This window comes from Balaenoptera borealis (assembly GCF_965194805.1).
Source record: "Balaenoptera borealis genome assembly, chromosome: 8".
NCBI classification, from domain to species: Eukaryota; Metazoa; Chordata; class Mammalia; order Artiodactyla; family Balaenopteridae; genus Balaenoptera; species Balaenoptera borealis.
In genome coordinates, this window is record NC_138865.1 from 115,241,125 (window position 1) to 115,261,317 (window position 20,193).

Below are 20,193 nucleotides of genomic sequence, written 5' to 3' on the forward strand. Positions count from 1 at the left end.
GCGCCCCTGTCTTCAGCACCCCTTCCTCCCTGTTGCCTGTCTCTAAGATTTTCCTCCTCCTCCTTCCTGTCACTCGCTTCGAGTGTGTGCATGTGTGTGTATTTGTGTGTGTGTGTTGAGGGTGGTGACCTCTCAGTCCTGTCCATTCTCAGATTCTCCATCACAAAAGCCCCGAAGAACTGCACTGGCAGAGAAAAACCCTCCTCAGATGGTGGGTAGGGGACAAAACCACAGAGGCAAAATCCTTCAGTGGGTGGGGAGGGGAAAGCTTTAATCATTTCATCTGGTCACGTTACAGGGGTTGGCTGTGTACTCCTTGAAGACCGAGCGGGATGTGTTGGTTTGGTGTCCCTCACCCTGGGCTTAGCACACAGTAGGGACTTAATAAATGTTGGTTCATTGAATGTGGGAGCACTGAGAAATGATCAACAACTCTGCGTTGGGGGTGGCAAGAGACGTTTTACAGAGATGTTTGACCTAGGCCTGGAAACAAGAAGGTTATCTTGGGCAGCAAAAATGACATCACTTCTTCTGAAGCGGGGCGGGGGGGGGGATAAGGTGGGGGAAGTTAAAGATGAGGGAAGGTGGGAGAAGGAGAGAATTCCACTGGATGAATTTATGTTTCTCTGTGAAAAAGGAGAGTTGTCATATGGGATGCGGAAGAGGCAAAGATTTGGAAAAGCCCACATGGCGGGCTTCCCTGGTGGCGCAGTGGTTGAGAATCCGCCTGCCAATGCAGGGGACATGGGTTCGAGCCCTGGTCCGGGAAGATCCCACATGCTGCGGAGCAACTAAGCCCGTGCACCACAACTACTGAGCCTGTGCTCTACAACCCGCGAGCCACAACTACTGAAGCCCTTGCGCCTCGAGCCCGTGCTCCGCAACAAGAGAAGCCACTGCAATGAGAAGCCCACGCACCACAACGAAGAGCAGCCCCCACTCACCGCAACTAGAGAAAGCCCGCACGCAGCAACAAAGACCCAACTCAGCCAAAAATACATAAATAAATAGATAGATAGATAAATAAAAAGCCAACGTGGGGAGGCGGAGGGGGTCCAGGGATAAATTAAACCATTGTTGGGCAGTGGTGAGAGCTCAGCTGAGGGTGGAGGAAATGATTTGTGCATTTGATCTTTGCAGAGACTCAGGAGGTTGGATTACAGTAGGGATTGGGGATCCATCATTTTATTCAACAGGGAGAAAATGAACGGGGCAAGGGAGTGGAGGGCTCCCTAACACTGAGGAATGAACGCCATAAGCATTAGACAGTAGGCGGGAAGGCAGAAGAATGAGTTCTGTTTGGAGAGGGGGGAGCTGGAACTTAAGATTTCAGGTGGACCAGTTGTGTGACCCTGGGAGTGCATGGCTGAGGTGCAGGGAAGGTCATGGAGATGAGGATGTCAAGGAACTGAGGCCAGGATGGCCCTGAGGATGTTAAAGTCTCCCAGAATCCAGGGCGGCTGCGTGAGCCACGTGACAGCCCCCCATGATTGGCTGACAGTGAAGCATAGTTGAGAAGATGGAGACTCAGCGAGAACTTCAACGGAGTAGGTCTGTACACAACAGCGGCATACAGTGTGCAGGAGGGCAGTGAGGAGCAAGGGGAACGCGGACCCTTCCTCCCGCCTGGACAAAGACAGGCGATGTGGGAGGGGGAGAGAGTCTGGGTGGTGTGCAGAAGCGGGCTCCATCTCTGCACCAACAGGGGAGGAGAGACAGGGCTGTATTTCCAGAAGCAGCGCGCAGCTCCGGACAGTAACATGTTTCCTGACCCCTGAGCCCAGTGGCCTAATGTGAATCAGAGGGAGTAGGCTAGAAGTTGGGCTTTCCTCTGAGTTAGGGTAACCGATGAGGCCTGAAGGCAGGGTAAAAATGGCGTAGGGGGGAAAGCTAGGTCATGAACGGCGAGGCAAGCCCGGGAGAGGCAAGCCCGGGCCAGGCCCGTCAGTGGCGTCGCGCGTCTCCATGGCGACGCTACGCGTGGCCCGGAAGAGGGCGGAGCTTCTGATGGGCGGGGCACTCTGTGACGCCAGGGGCTGGGCCTAAATGGCGAAACCCGAGAGGCTCCCGGGGGGGTTTGAACTGGCCAATGGGCGAGCTGCCGACCGGGTGTCTGAAAAGGAGGAGGAAGCGGGGAGGAGTCGCCGCCAGAGCTGGACTGCATCCGCCGCGGCGTCTCCATGGCAAGACCCTGGCCTCCGACTTCAACGACTTCATAAGGAGGCGTTTCTGGGCGCAGCCGTGTCGCTCCTGGTGAGAGGCCGCCGGCAGGCGGGAGCCAGGGCGCTCCCTGGCGCCCCGCGGCCGCCGCCGGGCCTGGTCCCCACGGGTGGGGTGGCCCCCGCCGAGGTCGCCGGGTCCCGCTGCCCGCCCCGGGCCGCCCCCGCCGGCACCCTCCGGCGCGCTCGTCCAGTTCTCGTCAGAATCTCGCCCCCCGTCCCGCCCACCGGCGCGGGCCTTCTCCTCCTCCCGCTAACGGGCGGGCCTTTCCTCACCTGGCCACCGGCAGGGCTCTGCTCCCTCCGGGCTTCGCCCTTCTCTCTATGGGCAGAAACTGGTCCCCTCCTGCCCGCTGGTGGGTGGTCGTCCCTTCTTTCCGCCGACGGAGACTGGCCCCGCGCCCTCTTGCCCGCCGGTGGGCGTCGCCCCGTCCGCCTCGCCCTCCCTGAGGGCCTCGGCCCGGCAGTTATTTGCCGGCTCCTCGTAGGCAGCGCAGTCCCCGGGGACCGCCTCCGCGCTGCCCTACCCCGTTGGGTGGGTTCACCTGTCCAGCGGGCCTCCCGAAGATCCCGCCCCGCCCCCTGCACGACCCGACGTCGAACCCGCTCTAACTCGGATACTAAATCCCAGCGGCCGCTGCTTCGCCCGGGAGGATTTTCCCTGTGCCGTCGGGGCACCCACTCGCTGCTTAGCGCCCCTTTCCCCCTGCAGCCTCCACGCCTTCCTCCTTCAAATACTATTGGTCTTCTCGGGTGTCTATTCTGCCGGGAACGCCCTTCTCCTAGGAGACAGTTGCCCTGGCTCCGCCCCGAATATCCCTCCTGCTCCCTGCGCCGGTTCCGGCCCTTTGGGGCCCACTTGGAGCCTAGCGGTTCTCTGCCGCCCTCCTCGCCCGCGAGCCAGCATCTCAGGTTTCCCCCCTGGTGGCCACCCACCTTCCCTCCCGCGTGGGGTCTGGGTGTGGTGGTCCTTTACTTCGAAGTTCCGCCCCCTGGCCCTCCCTGGGGAGGGGAGCTCTCACCGCCCCGCCCACCGGGTCGCTCAGCCTCTCCTATCTCCCCCCACTTTGGCAGGACAGTCAGTTGCTGTGCGACTTGGACAGCAGAGGAGCACCTCCCAAGTTTTCATCCAACTGTCACCCCCAAAGCTTACACTCTCCTCCCCTCAGGACGTTTGATGCCGGGCCCCTGAGATTCTCACTGACACGCCCCTCTGGGTCCCCCTGAGCAGAGCCTGCTGACCCAGTTGCCCACCTTTGCGGCTTTGATGCCTAACCATGTCTGCCTCATCCTCAGGCGGCTCCCCCAGGTACTGCCATTGTGGGGGGGCGCCTCCGCCACAGGGCAGGGAAAAGCGGGCAGGGGCTCCCAGGCCAGGCTCACTGGAGGATTCTCTTTTCAGCTCTCTGTTCTGTGTACTGAAAGCCTGGGCCAAAACATTTAAAAATAATTTTTAAGAGGAAAGAGGAAAATGCACGCATGTAATCCCAGCTCTGCCTCTCTCTGGCCCTCCCTCCTCAGGTGCCCCAGTTCCTGGTAGCAAATAGGATCACCATCGTTGTCATTGGAGTACTAGGCTCAGATCCTTTTTGAAAGGAGGCTAGGTGTAAATAAATAACAACCACGTAAGAGGTGGACGCGGCAGTTAGTCAGATGTTGGTGGAATCCAGGTAGTTTGATTTAAAACCCGCTGAGGGTGAGAGCTTTCTCAAATCTATTGGCTTCAAGTGAACAGAAATGTTCTAAGTGACGAGGGGAAAAAAAAAAAACCCCTCTGCTCAGATTTGGTATTCCTTGGCTAAATGATTAGTAGGACTCAAATTTTTTTCTTTTATATCAAGGTGTGATATACATACAGCAAAACGTATGCTAAAGTGCTTAAGAATTTTTATGTTGCATTATTTTTTTCCAAAATAATGGAGGGCGAGGGCAAGGTCATATTTTGGGGGCTGTCATCAGGCAGTGGGATGGATCAAATGTACTTTCCAAGTCCCTTCCCATCCTGGAATTCTTGGATTGACTGCTGCCCGATTTTGGAGATTAAACTTTTGCTTTATTTGCAAATTTGTTGATGGGGCTGTTTATGTATAAGATGAATTACACGTGGTATTAAAAAAAAATCCGTAAAAGCAAAAAGAACCCTGCCTCTTAGGTGCTTAAAGAGTAGCAAGCGGAATATTTTGGGAAATAGTCATTTTTCATCCTCTTATTTGAATATTTGACTATTAATTTTATGAAACTGAGTCACAGAGACCTTGTTCCTGAGCTTATGCCTCTGTCTTTTCATGGCAGTCATTCACTGAGCATTGCTCCAGGCGGTGTCCTGGGCACTTTCACCCTTGCCCAAACTAGTATGCTGGCTGTTGCCCACGTGCTACCTGCTTTTTTGTCTCCTGACAGACAGGATGACAGCTGGGCTTTTCAGTAAAAAGTCACAATACGTGTGATGCGATGGCAGGTTAAAAGGCCAGCCCTGCGAATGCCCATCACCCCCTGCTTCCATCCCCCTGCCGGGCACACCATGAGTGTTTGATGCTTGTGTAAAGGGAGCCAAATGATTCCAGACTGGTTCTCCTAGCCGTGGACTCGTTAGACACCATATGTAGTATATAACTTCGGGAGATCTAAGAAATAGAAGAGCCCTAGTTTTCTGCTTATAATCTGCTTCTTGTGCCTGGGTACAGGTTTCCATCGTGTGAGAAGAACAGAGTAACGAGTCTCACGCAGAAAAAGGTCTTGAGGACACCTTGTGGCTCACCCAGTGTGAGTGTGACGGTAGGTGACATGCGCCCGGAGCAGCCCCGTGGTCTGTGGCCCTGCCAGAAAAAACGCTTCTGCTGGCAGCCCGGTGGCCAGGTGCTCTGTTAGGTGCCTTCGTGCATAGCCTGCTGATTGATTGGATTTGGTTTTGCCTGTGGTAAGGCTGCCGGGTGTGAGGAGGTTGTGTTAACCTAATCCTTCCAGACAAACTTCAAAAATCTTAAAACAGAATTTTAAAAACAAAAGACATGAAGGAAAAAAGAAAAAAGTAAAAAAAAAAAAAAAAAGAATGGGGATTGACAGGAGCTGGTGGTAGGCGAGGGGTATGTGTTCAGCCCTGCTTAAGTGGTCTTTAGAATCCATACAACCTTCTCATCTCGGCATTTCCTCCAGCTTTCTGTCTTCATCGTCTTTTATCTACCTGCTGCTTGAAGTATTTTGCACCGTAACCGTTCTGTGCGTGTCCCGTGCTAATCCGCATGCCCCATTCAGATTCCGGTGCAGGAGGACTTGCCTGCTTTCCATCTGTGCTGCGCTGAATCTCAGGAGGAGCTCTGCATTCCAGCAGGCTTGGAAAGAGATGCAGCTCTGAGGACCCCGGGGCCTGGGTTTGGGCTCTTTTGTAGAACTTGTGGGTCTCACAGACCCTTCTCTTGAGCGGACCTGCATCTCCCCGGTGGTCTTCAGCTGGGATCTCTGCAGGAGCCTGCTGAATGGCACGCCCGCCTCGCTTCCAGCCCGCATGCCAGTAGTTGGTGTCCTGCTCGCTTGTGGCTAGGCTTTCAGTGGCCCCCAGAGGCTGTGAGCTCGGTTTTTCACGCCCAGTTTACTCATCCACAGATCAACCTTTTTTGTGTTGTCCTCCCCCACCTGCCAGAAGCGAACCATGAAGGACCGCTCTTCAACTCCCCCCTTACATGTTCACGTGGATGAGAACACCCCTGTCCATGTCCACATAAAAAAACTCCCGAAAGCATCAGCGACCAACAGCCAGGTAGGAGCATGCCAGTGGGGCAAGGCCAAGGCTGTGGAGCAATGTGACACCTCCCAGCTGAGCTCCTCACACTTCTAACTCCAAAGGTTTGAGAGACAGACACATTGGCTTTCTGAGGTCAGTTGCCTGGTTGGAAGGTAGGACGGTCACCCGGAAGTGGCAGCAGTAGCCTTAGTCAGAAGCGGTTCCCCAGCAGAGTTGGAAGCAGATGCCACCAGAGTGATGCCACGGGCAGCTGCGTGGGGAAGTGACCCTGGGTTTGTCCCTTTCCACAGAAATCTCATAAGCGCGGAATGAAAGGGGACACCGTGAATGTGCGTCGGAGTGTCCGGGTGAAAACCAAGGTACCTTGGATGCCCCCTGGAAAATCATCCGCCCGGCATGTGGGATGCAAGTGGGAGGTAGGCTCATTCTCGTTCAGGCTTTTCTTCTCTGACTGGTCAGGTTCTAGCAGGCCTCACACTCTGTATGGTTCAGGGTCGGCAGGAGCTCTCAGAGACATCCCAGTAGGTCCCGCTTACTGAGCGCCTTGCTAAACCCTGAAAGTATGGGAATCTTCTTGAGTCCTGCCAACACTGCAATGAGGTAGGTCCCGCTCTCCCAAGGTGCAGATGAGGAAACCAAGGCTCAGAGAGGTGAAGTCTCAGAGAGAGAGTAGCAGAGATGGAGTTAGGACTCAGGGGTGTCTCATTCTAGAGGCGGTACTCGTAGGCTCTCTGATTTGTATGTGAGGAGCTACATGTCTTGCCCCACGTAACTTTGCTAGTGTCCGAAGCATAATTTTAAAATATGTACCAGAACGTACATATCCAAGAAAGCATCTTCACTTTTACGGTTGCCCCATAAGAGACCATGCACGTATTCCATAGATGTCATCAAAACCACTGGAATAATCTCCTGAGGAATAACTGCCTTCCGTGTTAGTTGCCAAGGTTCCAAGAGAACTGTTGTCTTTTTTTAGCCACACCTCAAAACATTTTGCTTGTCCATCTATCCATCCGTGCAGTAATTCATGCATTTCTTGCGACACTGCCGCACACTGGGGTTACAGCTGCAAACTGGCAGCTGTGCCTTCCTTATGCTTACATTCTAGTCAATTGCAGTGAAGAAACTCATTGACAAGACAAGGCCTGTGACTGTGTTTTAGACAAAGATCTCATTATTGGGACAAGTAAAGGGCTTGAGACTACAGTTGGCCCTCTGTATCCGCGGGTTCCACGTCTGTGGATTCAACCAACCACAGATTTAAGAAAAAAAAAAAAATCCATAAAGTTCCAAAAGCGAAACTTGAATTTGCTGTGTGCCAGCAACTACTGACAAAGCATTTACATTGAATTAGGTATTATAAATAATCTAGAGCTAATTTAAAGTATACAGGAGGAGGTGCCTAGGTTATGTGCAAATATTACACCATTTTATACAAGGGACTTGAGCATCCTTTGATTTTGATATCCATGAGGGTCCTGGAACCAATCCCTGTGGAGACCAAGGGATGACTATAACTTAAGATGATGATGCCTGACCTATTTTGAAAGATTCTTTTTCTGAGAGCTTATTACTTTTAAAATTAGAAATAATAGTAATTAGTCTGAAGTTTAGAGTCATACTTCACTCTCTTGACTCCCTGATTTACCATGTTATCCCTAAGAGACAAAGGGAGTTTGGTATTCTAGGGAATAAATGAAAAGTGTTCTGACATATCTAATCAGTGAAATGTAAATTAGAAACAACTACATTTTAGAAAAAACAAGCTATCATTTTTATTGAATGGAAAAAGTTGAAAAGATTATGAATATCTTGTGTTGACAAGCATATGGGAGGTATCAACGAATCTTTTTAGATGGTTTTTTTGTTTGTGTTTTTTTTTTTTTTGGCCGCGCAGCGTGGCATGTGGGATCTTAATTCCCCGACCAGGGATCGAACCTGTGCCCCCTGCAGTGGAAGCGCGGAGTCTTAACCACTGGACCACCAGGGAAGTCCCTGGACAGTTTTGAGTGGATTGTGAAACCGATTCAGCCGTTCTGGAGGCAGTTTGGCAGCATCCATCCAAACATGGATTCTATAGTGCTACACTTGGGAATTGATGCTAAAAGTCACAGAAGAGTACAGGGATCTGTGTGTGTATCAGGATGTTTGTTAAAGCATTGTTTGCAATAGAGAAAAATTAGAAGCAACCTAAATGTCTGTCAGGAGGGTATTGGTTAAATTATGATGCATCCGTACAATGGAATGCCATGCAACCACTACAAGATTGAGGTAGATATTTCTACATGATAATGAAGCACCAAGCGGCACAGCACGGAGAGTTTGGCCCTATTTGTGCAGAAAAGGGCATCTGTGTGTCCATGTGTGTATGGATATGTTTGTATGTGCAAACCTGTTTTGGGGAGGAAATACAAGAAGTGATAAGCAGTGATTACCTCTGGGTGTGGGAGGCTTTAATGCTTTATCTTTTCATGGTTTGCTTGAATTTCTTTATAACAAACATACTATATTTTATTTAAAATGCTATTTTTCTTTTCTTGTTTTTTAATGAAGAGACTTAGTAGTTCTCAAATTATATATCAAAGTCATGCCGCTATGGAAATGGACTTCCTATTGACTTGGGTTGCTAGGACTACGGTCCCCCCCTGGAAAGCTCAGTGCCCCTTCCAGTCCTGGGGCCACAGAATCCTAGAAATGGAGGGGCCCAGAGATGTGACTTAACATCTCTCAAGCAGTAGCTGTCTTTCATGCTGTCCTCTTGGTTCAGCCCCTTTCCATTTTTCAGTGGCCTTCCATGTTCCTGGGAGGCCCCAGCCTGCCCTTACCATTACGGACAAGAGAGAAAAGACCACAGGAGGAAAAGTTTGTGGTGGAGCTGGACATGGACCCCGGAAGCTGCTATGTGCTTGTGGGGATTCATGTTTCTTTTCTTCCTTTTTTTTTTTAAAATTAATTAATTAATTAATTTTTGGCTGTGTTGGGTCTTTGTTGCTAAACACGGGCTTTCTCTAGTTGTGGCGAGTGGGGGCTACTCTTCGTTGCAGTGCATGGGCTTCTCATTGCGGTGACTTCTCTTGTTGCGGAGAACGGGCTCTAGGCGAGCAGGCTTCAGTATTTGTGGCGTGTGGGCTCAGTAGTTGTGGCTCATGGGCTCTAGAGCGCAGGCTCAGTAGTTGTGGCACACGGGCTTAGTTGCTCCACAGCATGTGGGATCTTCCTGGAGCAGGGATCGAACCCGTGTCTCCTGCATTGGCAGGCGGATTCTTAACCACTGCGCCACCAGGGAAGTCCCCGTGTTTCATTTTTAAAACCCCTCCTGGTACACAAGATAAGATCTTTGGGAGAAAGCAGGTCTGGGTTTTTTCTCTACCCTATTACTAAGTAAGTCATCTATTTTTATGACAGAAAGCTGAAAATACAGAAAAATAGACAATCACTGTAATTCTACTACTCTATAATCTGGCTGCTATTAAGTTTTAAAACCTTTTCATTGGAAAGTGCAGGGTAGTACATGCATCAGAAGTGTGTTGATGAATTTTTACAAAGACCCAGCTCAAGAAACAACATCACCAGCTTCCCCAGAAGCTCCTCTCTGGTCCTGTTCTTTTCACTGCCACCCCCAAGGGTAACCACTCTCCTAAAACTATTAATATTTCTGTACATTTATTATCACTTTTTCCTATGAGGAGTTTTTTTTTTTCAAATTGTAATCATACTGTCTATACATTTTCCTATTGTCCTTCTTTTATATATTAAAATAACTTTTTTCTTATAAAAGCAATGCACAGTCATTTTTGAAAAATTAGAAAATCTAAATCAGCGCAAGGAAGAAAGTAAAAACCACCTGTAATTCCACCACCCTGAGAAGACCCATGTAACTTCTAGGTGCAAGCCTTCTGGATCTCTTCTTGTAAATAGACTCGTTCTTTTGATTTTTGTAACAATGGGTTTATATTTTACTTATTGTTGTAATGTTCTTTTTTCCACATATTTTGACTATATTTACATCGCACGTTATTTTTTTAAGGCATTATTCCATTGTGTGTACATTTGTGTACTGTTAAGTATTTAACCAATACTATCTTGCTGTACATTTATCTATATCCTAGCCTTGAATTTAAATATTGATTCACATTCTTAGATATTCCTGATAAATCCCTCAAAAATAGAATTGCTGGGACAAAGGGCACATACATTTTTTAAATTGCACCCTATGAGTCCTACTTGTTTGACATAACAGTTACACCCTTATAAAACACTTCCTCTGGGAGGGGGGTAGGGTAAGCTGGGACGAAGTGAGAGAGTGGCATGGACTTGTAGATACTACTGAATGTAAAATAGATAGCTAGTGGGAAGCAGCCACGTAGCACAGGGAGATCAGCTCAGTGCTTTGTGACCACCTAGAGGGGTGGGATGGGGAGGGTGGGAGGGAGGCGCAAGAGGGAGGAGATATGGGGATATATGTATATGTATAACTGATTCACTTTGTTATAAAGCAGAAACTAACACACCATTGGAAAGCAATTATACTCCAATAAAGATGTTAAAAAAAAATAAAAATAAAAAAAATAAAACACTTCCTTTTATTCCTGATAGCCGTCATCTTTCCCTGGAAATTAGCACAGAAGTTTAGCCACCTCAGCTTACGAGAAGGAAAAAACGGTGCAAACAATGAGAAATGGCAATTACTTAATACAACGGAATAAATGTATAGAATGAGAGAGTCAAATTCAGTATATCAAAATCCCATGGAGGGACTTACCTGGTGGTGCAGTGGATAAGACTCTGCACTCCCAATGCAGGGGACCTCGGTTCGATCCCTGGTCAGGGAACTAGATGCCACATGCATGCCGCAACTAAAAGTTCACATGCCACAACTCAGGAGCCTGTGAGCTGCAACTAAGGAGCCTGCCTGCCACAACTAAGGAGCCCGCCTGCTGCACCTAAGACCCGGTGCAACCAAATAAATAAGTTAATTAATTAAAAGACAGTTAAAAAAACAACAACAAAAAAAACATGGAAACACTCGCCCCCAGATTAGAATATCTTTTTGAAGTCTTGAAAGTATTATACAGCTTTGCATAAACTTCTCTGAGGGGCACATGCATTTTAAAAAATATTTTTTTATGCTGATGTATTTAGGTAAATATTTTCCAGAAATACCATTTTAACCCTAAATAATTCAGTATGCATTTCTAATAACATTTTCTCCATAACCAAAATAACAGTGATTAGTCCTAAAAACTTCACTTTTTTTTTTTTTTAAACTTAATTTCTTAATCATATAACATCTGGTTAATATTCAAATTTCTCCACTTGTCCTTAAAATACCTGTTATAGAAGATTTGTTTGCCTTTGCAACTATCCACTGTCATGTATTCATATTCATTTAAAAGACTTTTGACATATTTCATGTCTACCCTAGGTGTATGAAAATATTTACTGCCCCCAACTTTTGCCAGCTTTGGGAATCACAGTTTTTGCCAATTTGTTATATCCTTCATTTTAAACTTGACACTGGGGACTTCCCTGGTGGCGCAGTGGTTAAGAATCCACCTGCCAATTCAGGGGACACGGGTTTGAGCCCTGGTCCGGGAAGATCCCACATGCCACGAAGCAACTAAGCCCGAGCGCCACAACTACTGAGCCTGCGCTCTAGAGCCTGCGAGCCACAGCTACTGAGCCCACGTGCCGCAACTGCTGAAGCCCACACGCCTAGAGCCCGTGCTCCGCACCAAGAGAAGCCACCGCAATGAGAAGCCCGCGCATCGCAACGAAGAGTAGCCCCTGCTCTTCGTTGCGGTGCGCGGGCTTCTCATTGCGGTGGCTTCTCTTGGTGCGGAGCACGGGCTCTAGGCGTGTGGGCTTCAGTAGTTGTGTAACACAGGCATTTTATTTCTATGTTAGAAGAGCTTCAGAAACAACATTTAAACAAGGGTAGGTAATGAGGTAATGTTCCACCAAGAAAGTCGGTGTGTCCTTCCCCCTGGGGTCTCTGTGGTTGCCCTTTAGCAGTTTTAGCTCTTCCTGCCCAGCGGACAGCCAGGGATGGTGGGACCAATGGTTGCAGTTCTGCCTTATGAGTTCATGTGTCTCTCCCTCCTCTACATCAGAATCCACCTCACTGCCTGGAGGTCACGCCACCATCTTCAGAAAAGCTGGTCTCAGTGATGCGGTTAAGTGACCTCTCTACCGAAGATGACGACTCGGGTCACTGTAAAATGAACCGTTATGATAAGAAGATTGACAGTCTAATGAACGCGGTTGGTTGTCTCAAGTCTGAGGTGAGGGAGGTAGGGGGCTGGGCTGGCCAGTGTCCCGAGGACACTTGGGACTGCCAGGTGAGTTCCTGGTGGACGCCTCCTTCCAGCTGCCTCTGCAGGCCTCCCAGGGTTTCAGATGCCCCTGGGGAGGTAGTCGGGGCAATCTGGGATCCCTTTCCATCAAGCACTTAGCCCAGGCCTGGCCCTGACCTTGCCTGGTGCTCTGTATGGATGGCCTGGTTTGATTTTTTACAACAGTAAACGAAGCCGGTGGTATTATTATCCCTGTCTTGGAGATGAAGTGACTGGGATACTGGGGCCTCTGTTTTCCATTTTATACAAAAGTTTAAAAAAAACAGGAAACAATGCCCCAAACAGGCAGAGGAAGTTTGTCCTCAGTTGCTGGGCTGTGTCTTTCGGTGGGAGGTGGCAGTGAAATTGGAAACAACCTGGAAGTCCAAGACCCCCAACTAAGAAGTTGGCGGAGCTGCCATGGAATCCACGTTGTGGCTGCTGACGGGGCCTGTGTCTTTAGTCCTCCCCTGCGCCCGGGGCCCAGGGCCCTCCTGGAGAACCTGCGGCTGGTGGCTGCCTGGCGACAGGCCCGCCTTTCTCCACAGCCCGAGGGGCAGGGGCCTTTTTGTGACATCTCTCCTCCTGTGGTGTGCCAGCTGAACAATGGTTTGTATCCTGGCTCTGTCCCCAACTGGAAAGTCACTCAGGCTCCCTTTGCTCCCTTTCCTCGGTGACGAGGAAATGAGAGGAATCGTGTCTGTCCAGAGTCTTTGTGACGATTGACTGAGCTTGCGCCCAAAGGACCTCAGTAGCATGGAGCGCTCAATCAGAGGTGCCCCTCGCTTTGTCCAAAGCAACGGGCCTTGAGAACTGGTGGAGAGGAGCTGCCTCCCCTCAGTGGCCCCTGCCTGCCTGCCCCTGCACAGGTCAAGATGCAGAAGGGAGAGCGCCAGATGGCCAAAAGATTCTTGGAGGAACGGAAGGAGGAGCTGGAGGAGGTGGCCCAAGAGCTGGCCGAGACCGAGCACGAGAACACGGTGCTACGGCACAACATCGAGCGCATCAAGGAGGAGAAGGACTTTACCATGTAAGGCGGCGCTGCCCTGGGCACCTTCCCTCTTGTGGGGCTGCCCGAGCACCAGCCTAGCCCGGGTTACAGTGTTCAACAAAGTCACTAATGCACTCATGATTCCCGGTCAGGGAAGAGGGCCCCGCAGAGTTCTAGGGGGAGGGCATCAGGGAGGCCTTTCTGGAAAAAACGGGAGTCCGGCAGGATGGCTAGGAGCTAGGCAGGTGAGTGCGGGGGAAGAAAACACGCCAGGTAGCAGGAACGTCTTGCAGGAAGGCCCCAAGGCGGGAGGAGTTTGCGACTGAGAAATGAAAAGCGGGGCAGAGCAAGGGGAGAGGGTGGGCCGAGGGGAAGGGGGCCCAGGAGGTTGACAGGGGCCGGCTCTTGGTGGCCACTTCGTGGCATTTGCATCGAGGGCGGTTGGGAGCCACAGAAGGGTTTTCGAAGCAGGAAGTGGTGTGACCAGACTTGGCTCCAATGGGGAGAGTGGAGGGGAGGGCTCAAAAGCGGATCTGAAGATGGTAGTTAGATGGCCATGGCAGTGGCTGGGGGACAAGGTGACACTGGTTTCTGTCTGAGAGACAAGCAGGTGGCATAATGTCACCTGGTGTGGAGGCCCTGCTCTGGTGACCAGGTGTCCTTCCAGAAGGCCACCCAGGCCAGAAGGGCCATCCCTGCCCCCTCCCCCACTGTTCCCTGACCAGGAGATGAGCCTCGCAGGGCATTGTGAGGTGAGCCTCGGAGCTCCGGGTGGGCAGGGGCCTGGGAGGGCTCACAGAGCCCTATTCTTTCTGGGCCCAGGCTTCAGAAGAAACACCTCCAGCAGGAGAAGGAGTGCCTCATGTCCAAGCTGATGGAGGCTGAAATGGATGGGGCTGCCGCGGCCAAACAAGTCATGGCCCTGAAGGACACCATCGGGAAACTGAAGACGGTAGGTGGCCAGCCCAACCACCCAGGGCCGGGCCCAGAGCGGGGGCAGCTGCACACTGTGGAGGAGTCTTGACGCAATCGTCATGCTGACTTTATGACATCTTCAGGCCAGGGCAGGGCACACTTAACTCCTCGGCCCCCACCCCTCTTCTCACTTCTGGGGCCTGACCCTCGAGGATGACCTTTGGTAGCCAGGGCCTCTGAGGTGTCATCGTGGGTCTCCTGGGATCACAGTGAGTCAAGGCACATGTCTGGTTCCTGCCAGTATCAGCCACCAAATGTTGTCGTCCAGGAAGCGCACCTCGTCCAGGAAGCCTGCCCTAACTGCACTTGCCCACACTGAGCTCTCCAGCCCTTTTCCCCACCTGGTATTCTCAGCAGGCTCAGAACCTGCCCATCCTTCCAGGTCTACCTCCTCCGGGAAGCCTGCCTTTGCCCAGCTCTTCTTGCCCAGGCTGCCTGGCACCAATACCTCTTAAGCTCCCCTTGGGGACTCCCTGTGCCAGCTCTTCCCTTCTCCACCCGTGCCTGGCAAGACTGCCTGCTGTCTTCCAGGAGAAACAAATGACGTGCACGGACATCAACACCCTAACGAGGCAGAAGGAACTCCTCCTGCAGAAGCTGAGCACATTTGAGGAGACGAACCGCACCCTCCGAGAACTGCTGAGGGAACAGCACTGCAAAGAGGTGAGCTGCGGTCCTAGCTGCCCCCCTACCCAGCGCTCGCTCGGAGCCCTGGCCCTCTAGCGCCGCAGGCTCCTGTCTGTAAAAAGAAAATATTCTTGGTGCCTGCCTGACCTGAGGGGGCCATAGAAAGGTTTGCTGAAGTCACTCATGTGAAGTGCTGGGCATCTGGTAGACGAGTGCTGTCTTTGTTGTTGAAGTGGGCCTGGTGGCACAGGAAGGACCTTGGAAGTCAGAAGAGCAGTGGAGAGTCAGGGAGGGGTTCAGCCCAACCCAGGGGTCATGCGACAAAGCGGGGAGAAGACTAGACCTGAGTTTTGGTGAAGTAGGAGGCTTAATGGCTGGCGGGCACATTGTATGGTATCACTTTGTTTTCTTAAAAGATGGTCTCTGAAATATATTTTATGTTAGCAAATGACTCTGAAAAGACTGACAGTGTAAACAGCTCTCTTCCTGTTTGGTTCAAAACCAAAGGGATACCGAGAGTCTCAAAATGCCCATGCTGGGAATTCCCTGGCAGTCCAGTGGTTAGGACTCGGCGCTTCCACTGCCGTGGGCCCGGGTTCGATCCCTGGTTGGGGAACTAAGATCCCGCAAGCCTCGAGACGCAGCCAAAAAAAAAAAAAAACGCCCGTCCTGATGAGATGATATTTTTTTTAGTTAAACTTTTTTAAAAAACGGTGTCAACTTCCTTTGTTTTTAGTTTAAAAACTAATATTCAAAATAAGTAATAGTGTACCCACTATCCAGCTTTCCAAACAAAACCTTGTCCACATGGTTAAATCCCTCTTGGTGTCTCCTTTGGCAATAACCTCATCTCCTTCCCATCAGAGGGAAACTTTATCTGGAATCTGAGAGTTTTTCACTTATATATGTATCCCTAAGCAACATATAGTATTGTTTAGCATGTTTTCAAACTTTACATAAATGATATTGTTCCATATGTTTTCTTCTGAGTTTGCTTTTCTCAATCAATGTTTTTATGAGATCCGTCCATTGTTATCCTTGAAGCCTAAGGTATTTCATTTTCACCGCTCTATTCCATTTTATGACAATACCACAACTTATTTACCCACTCTTCTGTTGATGGAGACAATTTTTGGTTGTTTGCTCTTACAAGTGTTATTTTGCGCATTTGTCTGTACTATCCTGGTGTACTTGAGGGTTTCCAGAATATATTTCTATGAATGTTACTAGTTATAGCTAAATTATTCTCTTAAAATAGTTTTATCTGTTTCATTTCCAGCTCAGTGTTCACGGGTGGGTGATTTTTACCTCTCTGGGCTTCAGTTTTCCCACCTATAAAATGGGAATAGCATCTTGCATGCGGGGTTGGGAGGGACTTAGAGGTGATGTGTGGGCGAGGACTGTGTGTACTCCTGGCATGCAGTGGGTACTTGGTAAATGGTGGCTGTCGCTGCTGTTTGTTCTGGGACTGGGGGCGGTGAGGGGGGTGCTTCAGAAAACCTCTTCCTACCAGTTTTTTCCCTTTTCGCCTTCTTAGCTCCTACAATCCCGGAATCCCAGAATCTCCAATTGGAGGTGAAGGGTCAGCTAATTTAAACTCCCACCGCAGCAGGCGTTCCAGGTTCTACAGGCTCTCGCCTCCGCCTGCCCATGTGGCCCTCAGGACCACAGCCCCGCTGCGGTGCCTCCTCCTGCCCATGGGGCCCTCAGGACCACAGCCCCGCTGCGGTGCCTCCTCCTGCCCATGGGGCCCTCAGGACCACAGCCCCGCTGCGGTGCCTCCTCCTGCCCATGGGGCCCTCAGGACCACAGCCCCGCTGCGGTGCCTCCGCCTGCCCATGGGGCCCTCAGGACCACAGCCCCGCTGCGGTGCCTCCGCCTGCCCATGGGGCCCTCAGGACCACAGCCCCGCTGCGGTGCCTCCTCCTGCCCATGGGGCCCTCAGGACCACAGCCCCGCTGCGGTGCTTACTGGGGAGTGCTCAGTGTGGTGGCGGAATGCTCTGGCTCCGGGGTCCTTTGGCTTAGCAGCCAGCTCTGCCATTTCTGGCTGTGTGATCTCAGGCAGCTCACCTCACTTCTCCCAGCCTCGATCTCCTCATCTGTGAAGTGGGGGTGGTGATAGTGCCTGGCTCCTTAGAGCGGGGGATTTGGTGAGATGGTGTGTTAGTTTGTGTAGAGTCCCCCGGAGGCTCAGAGGGCATGGCCTGTCGGGGCAGTGAGAATAGCTTCAGGCTCTGGGTCCCCGGCCTAGGTTTTCGTTCCTTGCCTCCTCTTGTTGCTAGAGAAGCCATAATGCTGTCTTCCCTCAGTTCCTAGGTCCCTGGGAAACTTTGGGACCAGGGAGCCCTTTTCTCTTAGCCTGTGAAGGTGACCTGTGGGACTGAAAGGGAAAGGGGGTGAGACTTCTTCTAGGGACACTTTGTTTAGGTGACTGGGAGGAATAGAGACAGTGCAAAGACACAGCCCAATGCGAGAGTGGGCAAAGGTGTGAGCAGGCAGTCCGGGGAAAGGGAAGCTTAAATGGCTAATAAGCATATGCATAAATAGGGAAATGCAAATTAAAACAGCAGGATTCATGCTGGCAAGACTGGCAACAGGCAGAGGCTGGCTACTGCCCGGCGTTCTCACGTCCTGCTTGTGGCCGTGTGCGTCAGTGCAGGCATTTTGCAGGGCGTGTCACCTGCCAGAAATCACAGATCTTCGGGCCCAGCCATTCTTACTCTTTGTATCAATCCTGGAGAGACACTTAGTACGTGCCCAACATGTCCACTGCTGCAGTGTTTACAGCTGCAAAACCTGGGAACCACCTTATTACCCAAAGGTTACGGCGAGAGGTTAAAAAATGCCACGGCATATTAGAGACAGAAAGCAGATTAGGGGTTGGGGATTTCCCTGGTGGTCCAGTGGTTAGGACTCAGCGCTTTCACTGCCGGAGCTTGGGTTCAATCCCTGGTCCGGGAACTAAGATCCTGCAAGCCATGTGGTGCGCCCACCCCCTAAAAAAGAAAGCAGATTAGGGGTTTGGGGGGGATCTGGGGGAAGGGGAAAATGGAGACTGACTGCTTGACAGGTGCAGGTTTCCTTTTAGGGTGATGAAAAAATTCTGGAACTAGATGGTAGTGATGGTTACACAATATTGGAAATGTACCATATGCCACTGAATTTTACACTTAAAATGGCAAAGTTTGTTATATTTTACCACAATTAAAAAAATCATAATGTAATATACCACAAACCATTGAATTATACATTTCAAGTTGGTGACTTGTATCTGAATTTATATCTCAATAAAACTGTTGTTAAAAAATCCAGTTGTGACACAAAAATACAGTATGATATCATTTTGGTAAAATTACACATTAATCCCTTCCCACCCCTCATCCCCCAAAAGATACTTCTCTAGGTATAGCTACGTATAAATGCAGAGAAAGGATGGGCAGGACAGTCCAAACTCATGACAGCAGGGCTGGGTTTGGAGGTGGGGATGAGGGGGACTTTAGCTTTATCGGTTTTCATTAAATATTTTATAATGAGAATATAATTTACTACTTCTATCATTAGAAATATAATTTTTGGAAAAGGAACAGGACCTAGAGGATGTAGACATCTCAGTTTATTGCTTAATGAGTTGGCTTTCCCTGCCTTCCCTTGAAGGATTCTGAAAAGTTGATGGAGCAACAAGGAGCACTATTGAAACGGCTGGCAGAGGCGGACTCCGAGAAAGCGGTAACACACAGCGCCCCCTGCCTGCTCCAGGGGGTATAGGCGACGGTGTAGAGGTGCTGAGTGGGCGGCAGGAGGGCTGGAGCCCCGCTCTGACTTTTCTTTGGGTCTTAGTTTCATGATCTGTGAAATCATGAAACACATATCCCCGTCCCTCCTGCCCCACCAGGCTTGTCTAGTCAATCACTCGAGAACTTGAACCACCAAGCTGGACATCAGCATGAGGGATGGTGATGACGGTGATGGATTTGTAAATCATCAGAGTCTGTTACCTGAATTTCCTTATTTGTATTATGGTGCAGACTTGTTGACTCAACATTTCCAATTCTCCCAAGGAATCTCTCCCAAGGCAGCATGTTCCAAAGTCTGTTCCGTAGAACACTGAGTTCCTCAAGGTGTTAATGGGTACAAGAAACAAAAGAGGGGGTTGATCCATGGCCAAATAAATTTGGGGAACTACTGCTTAGCCTGAATGACAAGTTAAACCAGCTGCTTAACTACAATACCTTTTGGAGCCTTTGATGTATTAATGCCTGTTGGGAGTCTCCAAGAGAAAGAAAGAAGTAGAGACCATGGTTCCCGAGGTTTGGCCCTTGGCCCTCGGTGCCTGGCCAAACATCGCTGTAGGGGATTCAACGGTCATGGCGATAATGCCTAAACCTGCATTCCCAGCTCGAGAGCCTTATCAAATTATGATACATCCGTAAATTGAAATGTTAAAGTGCTTTTTCAAAAGATATAGAAGATTTAATCACACTATGGTAAATGTGGTTATAGAGCAAAATGGATATCTGACTTTTTAATGTGTGCTAACAATGGTTATCTCTGGGTGGCGGATTATGGGGCTTCCTTAGTGTTTTGTGTGTCTGTGTTTCAGTGTGTCCCACAACTAACATTATTTTAAATTGTTGTAAAAAATTGTGGTACAGATGTTAGGTGCTTCCTGCTAGGGTCTCTGTGACATGGGCCGCTGTATTTGGGACTTGAGCCCAGTGGCCAGGCACTCACAGGAGTGTTTGTCCTCCCTGGGCGGGGCCTCCTCACCCTTCGCAGGGAGCTCATGACAGTGTGTGTTCTCTCCAGCGCCTGCTATTACTGCTGCAAGACAAAGACAAGGAGGTGGAAGAGCTCCTCCAGGAAATACAATGTGAGAAGGTACCATCCCCAACAGTTGCTCCTCGATATGGGCCAGTAGAGCTTAGTGGGTAGAGTGTGCTCTGGAATTGGAGAGCTGGGTTCAAACCCCAGCTCTACCACTTTCTCCGTCTCTCCAAAGGCTCAAGCGAAGACAGCATCTGAGCTTTCGAAGTCCATGGAGACCATGCGTGGGCATTTGCAGGCACAGCTTCGGTGCAAAGAGGCAGAGAACAGTCGCCTGTGCATGCAGATCAAGGTACCTGCCAGCCCCACCGGTGGGGAAGGGAGGGGGCGGGGCCTGGCAGTCAAAGGGCAGTGGCCTGGCCAAGGCTCTCATGCTCAGGAAGGCTTTGCCCTAAAGGTTTACGGGGCCGCTGTTGCCCAAGCACTCTGAGCCAGTGGCAAGAGCAGTGGACCCTGAGGGTCTTGGGTGCCCTTCCCAGCA

General features: G+C 50.3%; 1 protein-coding gene across 15 annotated transcripts in view; it reads left to right on the plus strand.

The window, feature by feature from the left end:
* The first annotated feature begins 2,074 nt into the window (after positions 1-2,074).
* The window catches only part of ODF2 (outer dense fiber of sperm tails 2), a 30,240-nt gene continuing 12,121 nt past the window's right edge, over positions 2,075-20,193 (plus strand). For 3 of the 15 annotated variants that reach the window (XR_014247807.1, XR_014247808.1, XM_082403438.1), the window contains exons 1-11: positions 2,075-2,253; positions 4,904-4,994; positions 5,857-5,973; positions 6,249-6,374; positions 12,072-12,242; positions 13,163-13,323; positions 14,107-14,236; positions 14,791-14,922; positions 18,543-18,614; positions 19,695-19,766; positions 19,888-20,004. Coding sequence is in view for 13 of the 15 variants with exons in the window: in XM_082403438.1 (XP_082259564.1) it covers positions 2,090-2,253; positions 4,904-4,994; positions 5,857-5,973; positions 6,249-6,374; positions 12,072-12,242; positions 13,163-13,323; positions 14,107-14,236; positions 14,791-14,922; positions 18,543-18,614; positions 19,695-19,766; positions 19,888-20,004 (1,353 nt within the window). In the remaining 2 variants the exon portion in view is untranslated. Of the gene's footprint in view, positions 2,254-3,293; positions 3,529-4,898; positions 4,995-5,471; positions 5,588-5,819; positions 5,974-6,248; positions 6,375-12,071; positions 12,243-13,162; positions 13,324-14,106; positions 14,237-14,790; positions 14,923-18,542; positions 18,615-19,694; positions 19,767-19,887; positions 20,005-20,193 lie in introns of those variants that run through there. The other 12 variants (XM_082403443.1, XM_082403449.1, XM_082403448.1 and 9 more) reach the window with 12 other exon arrangements.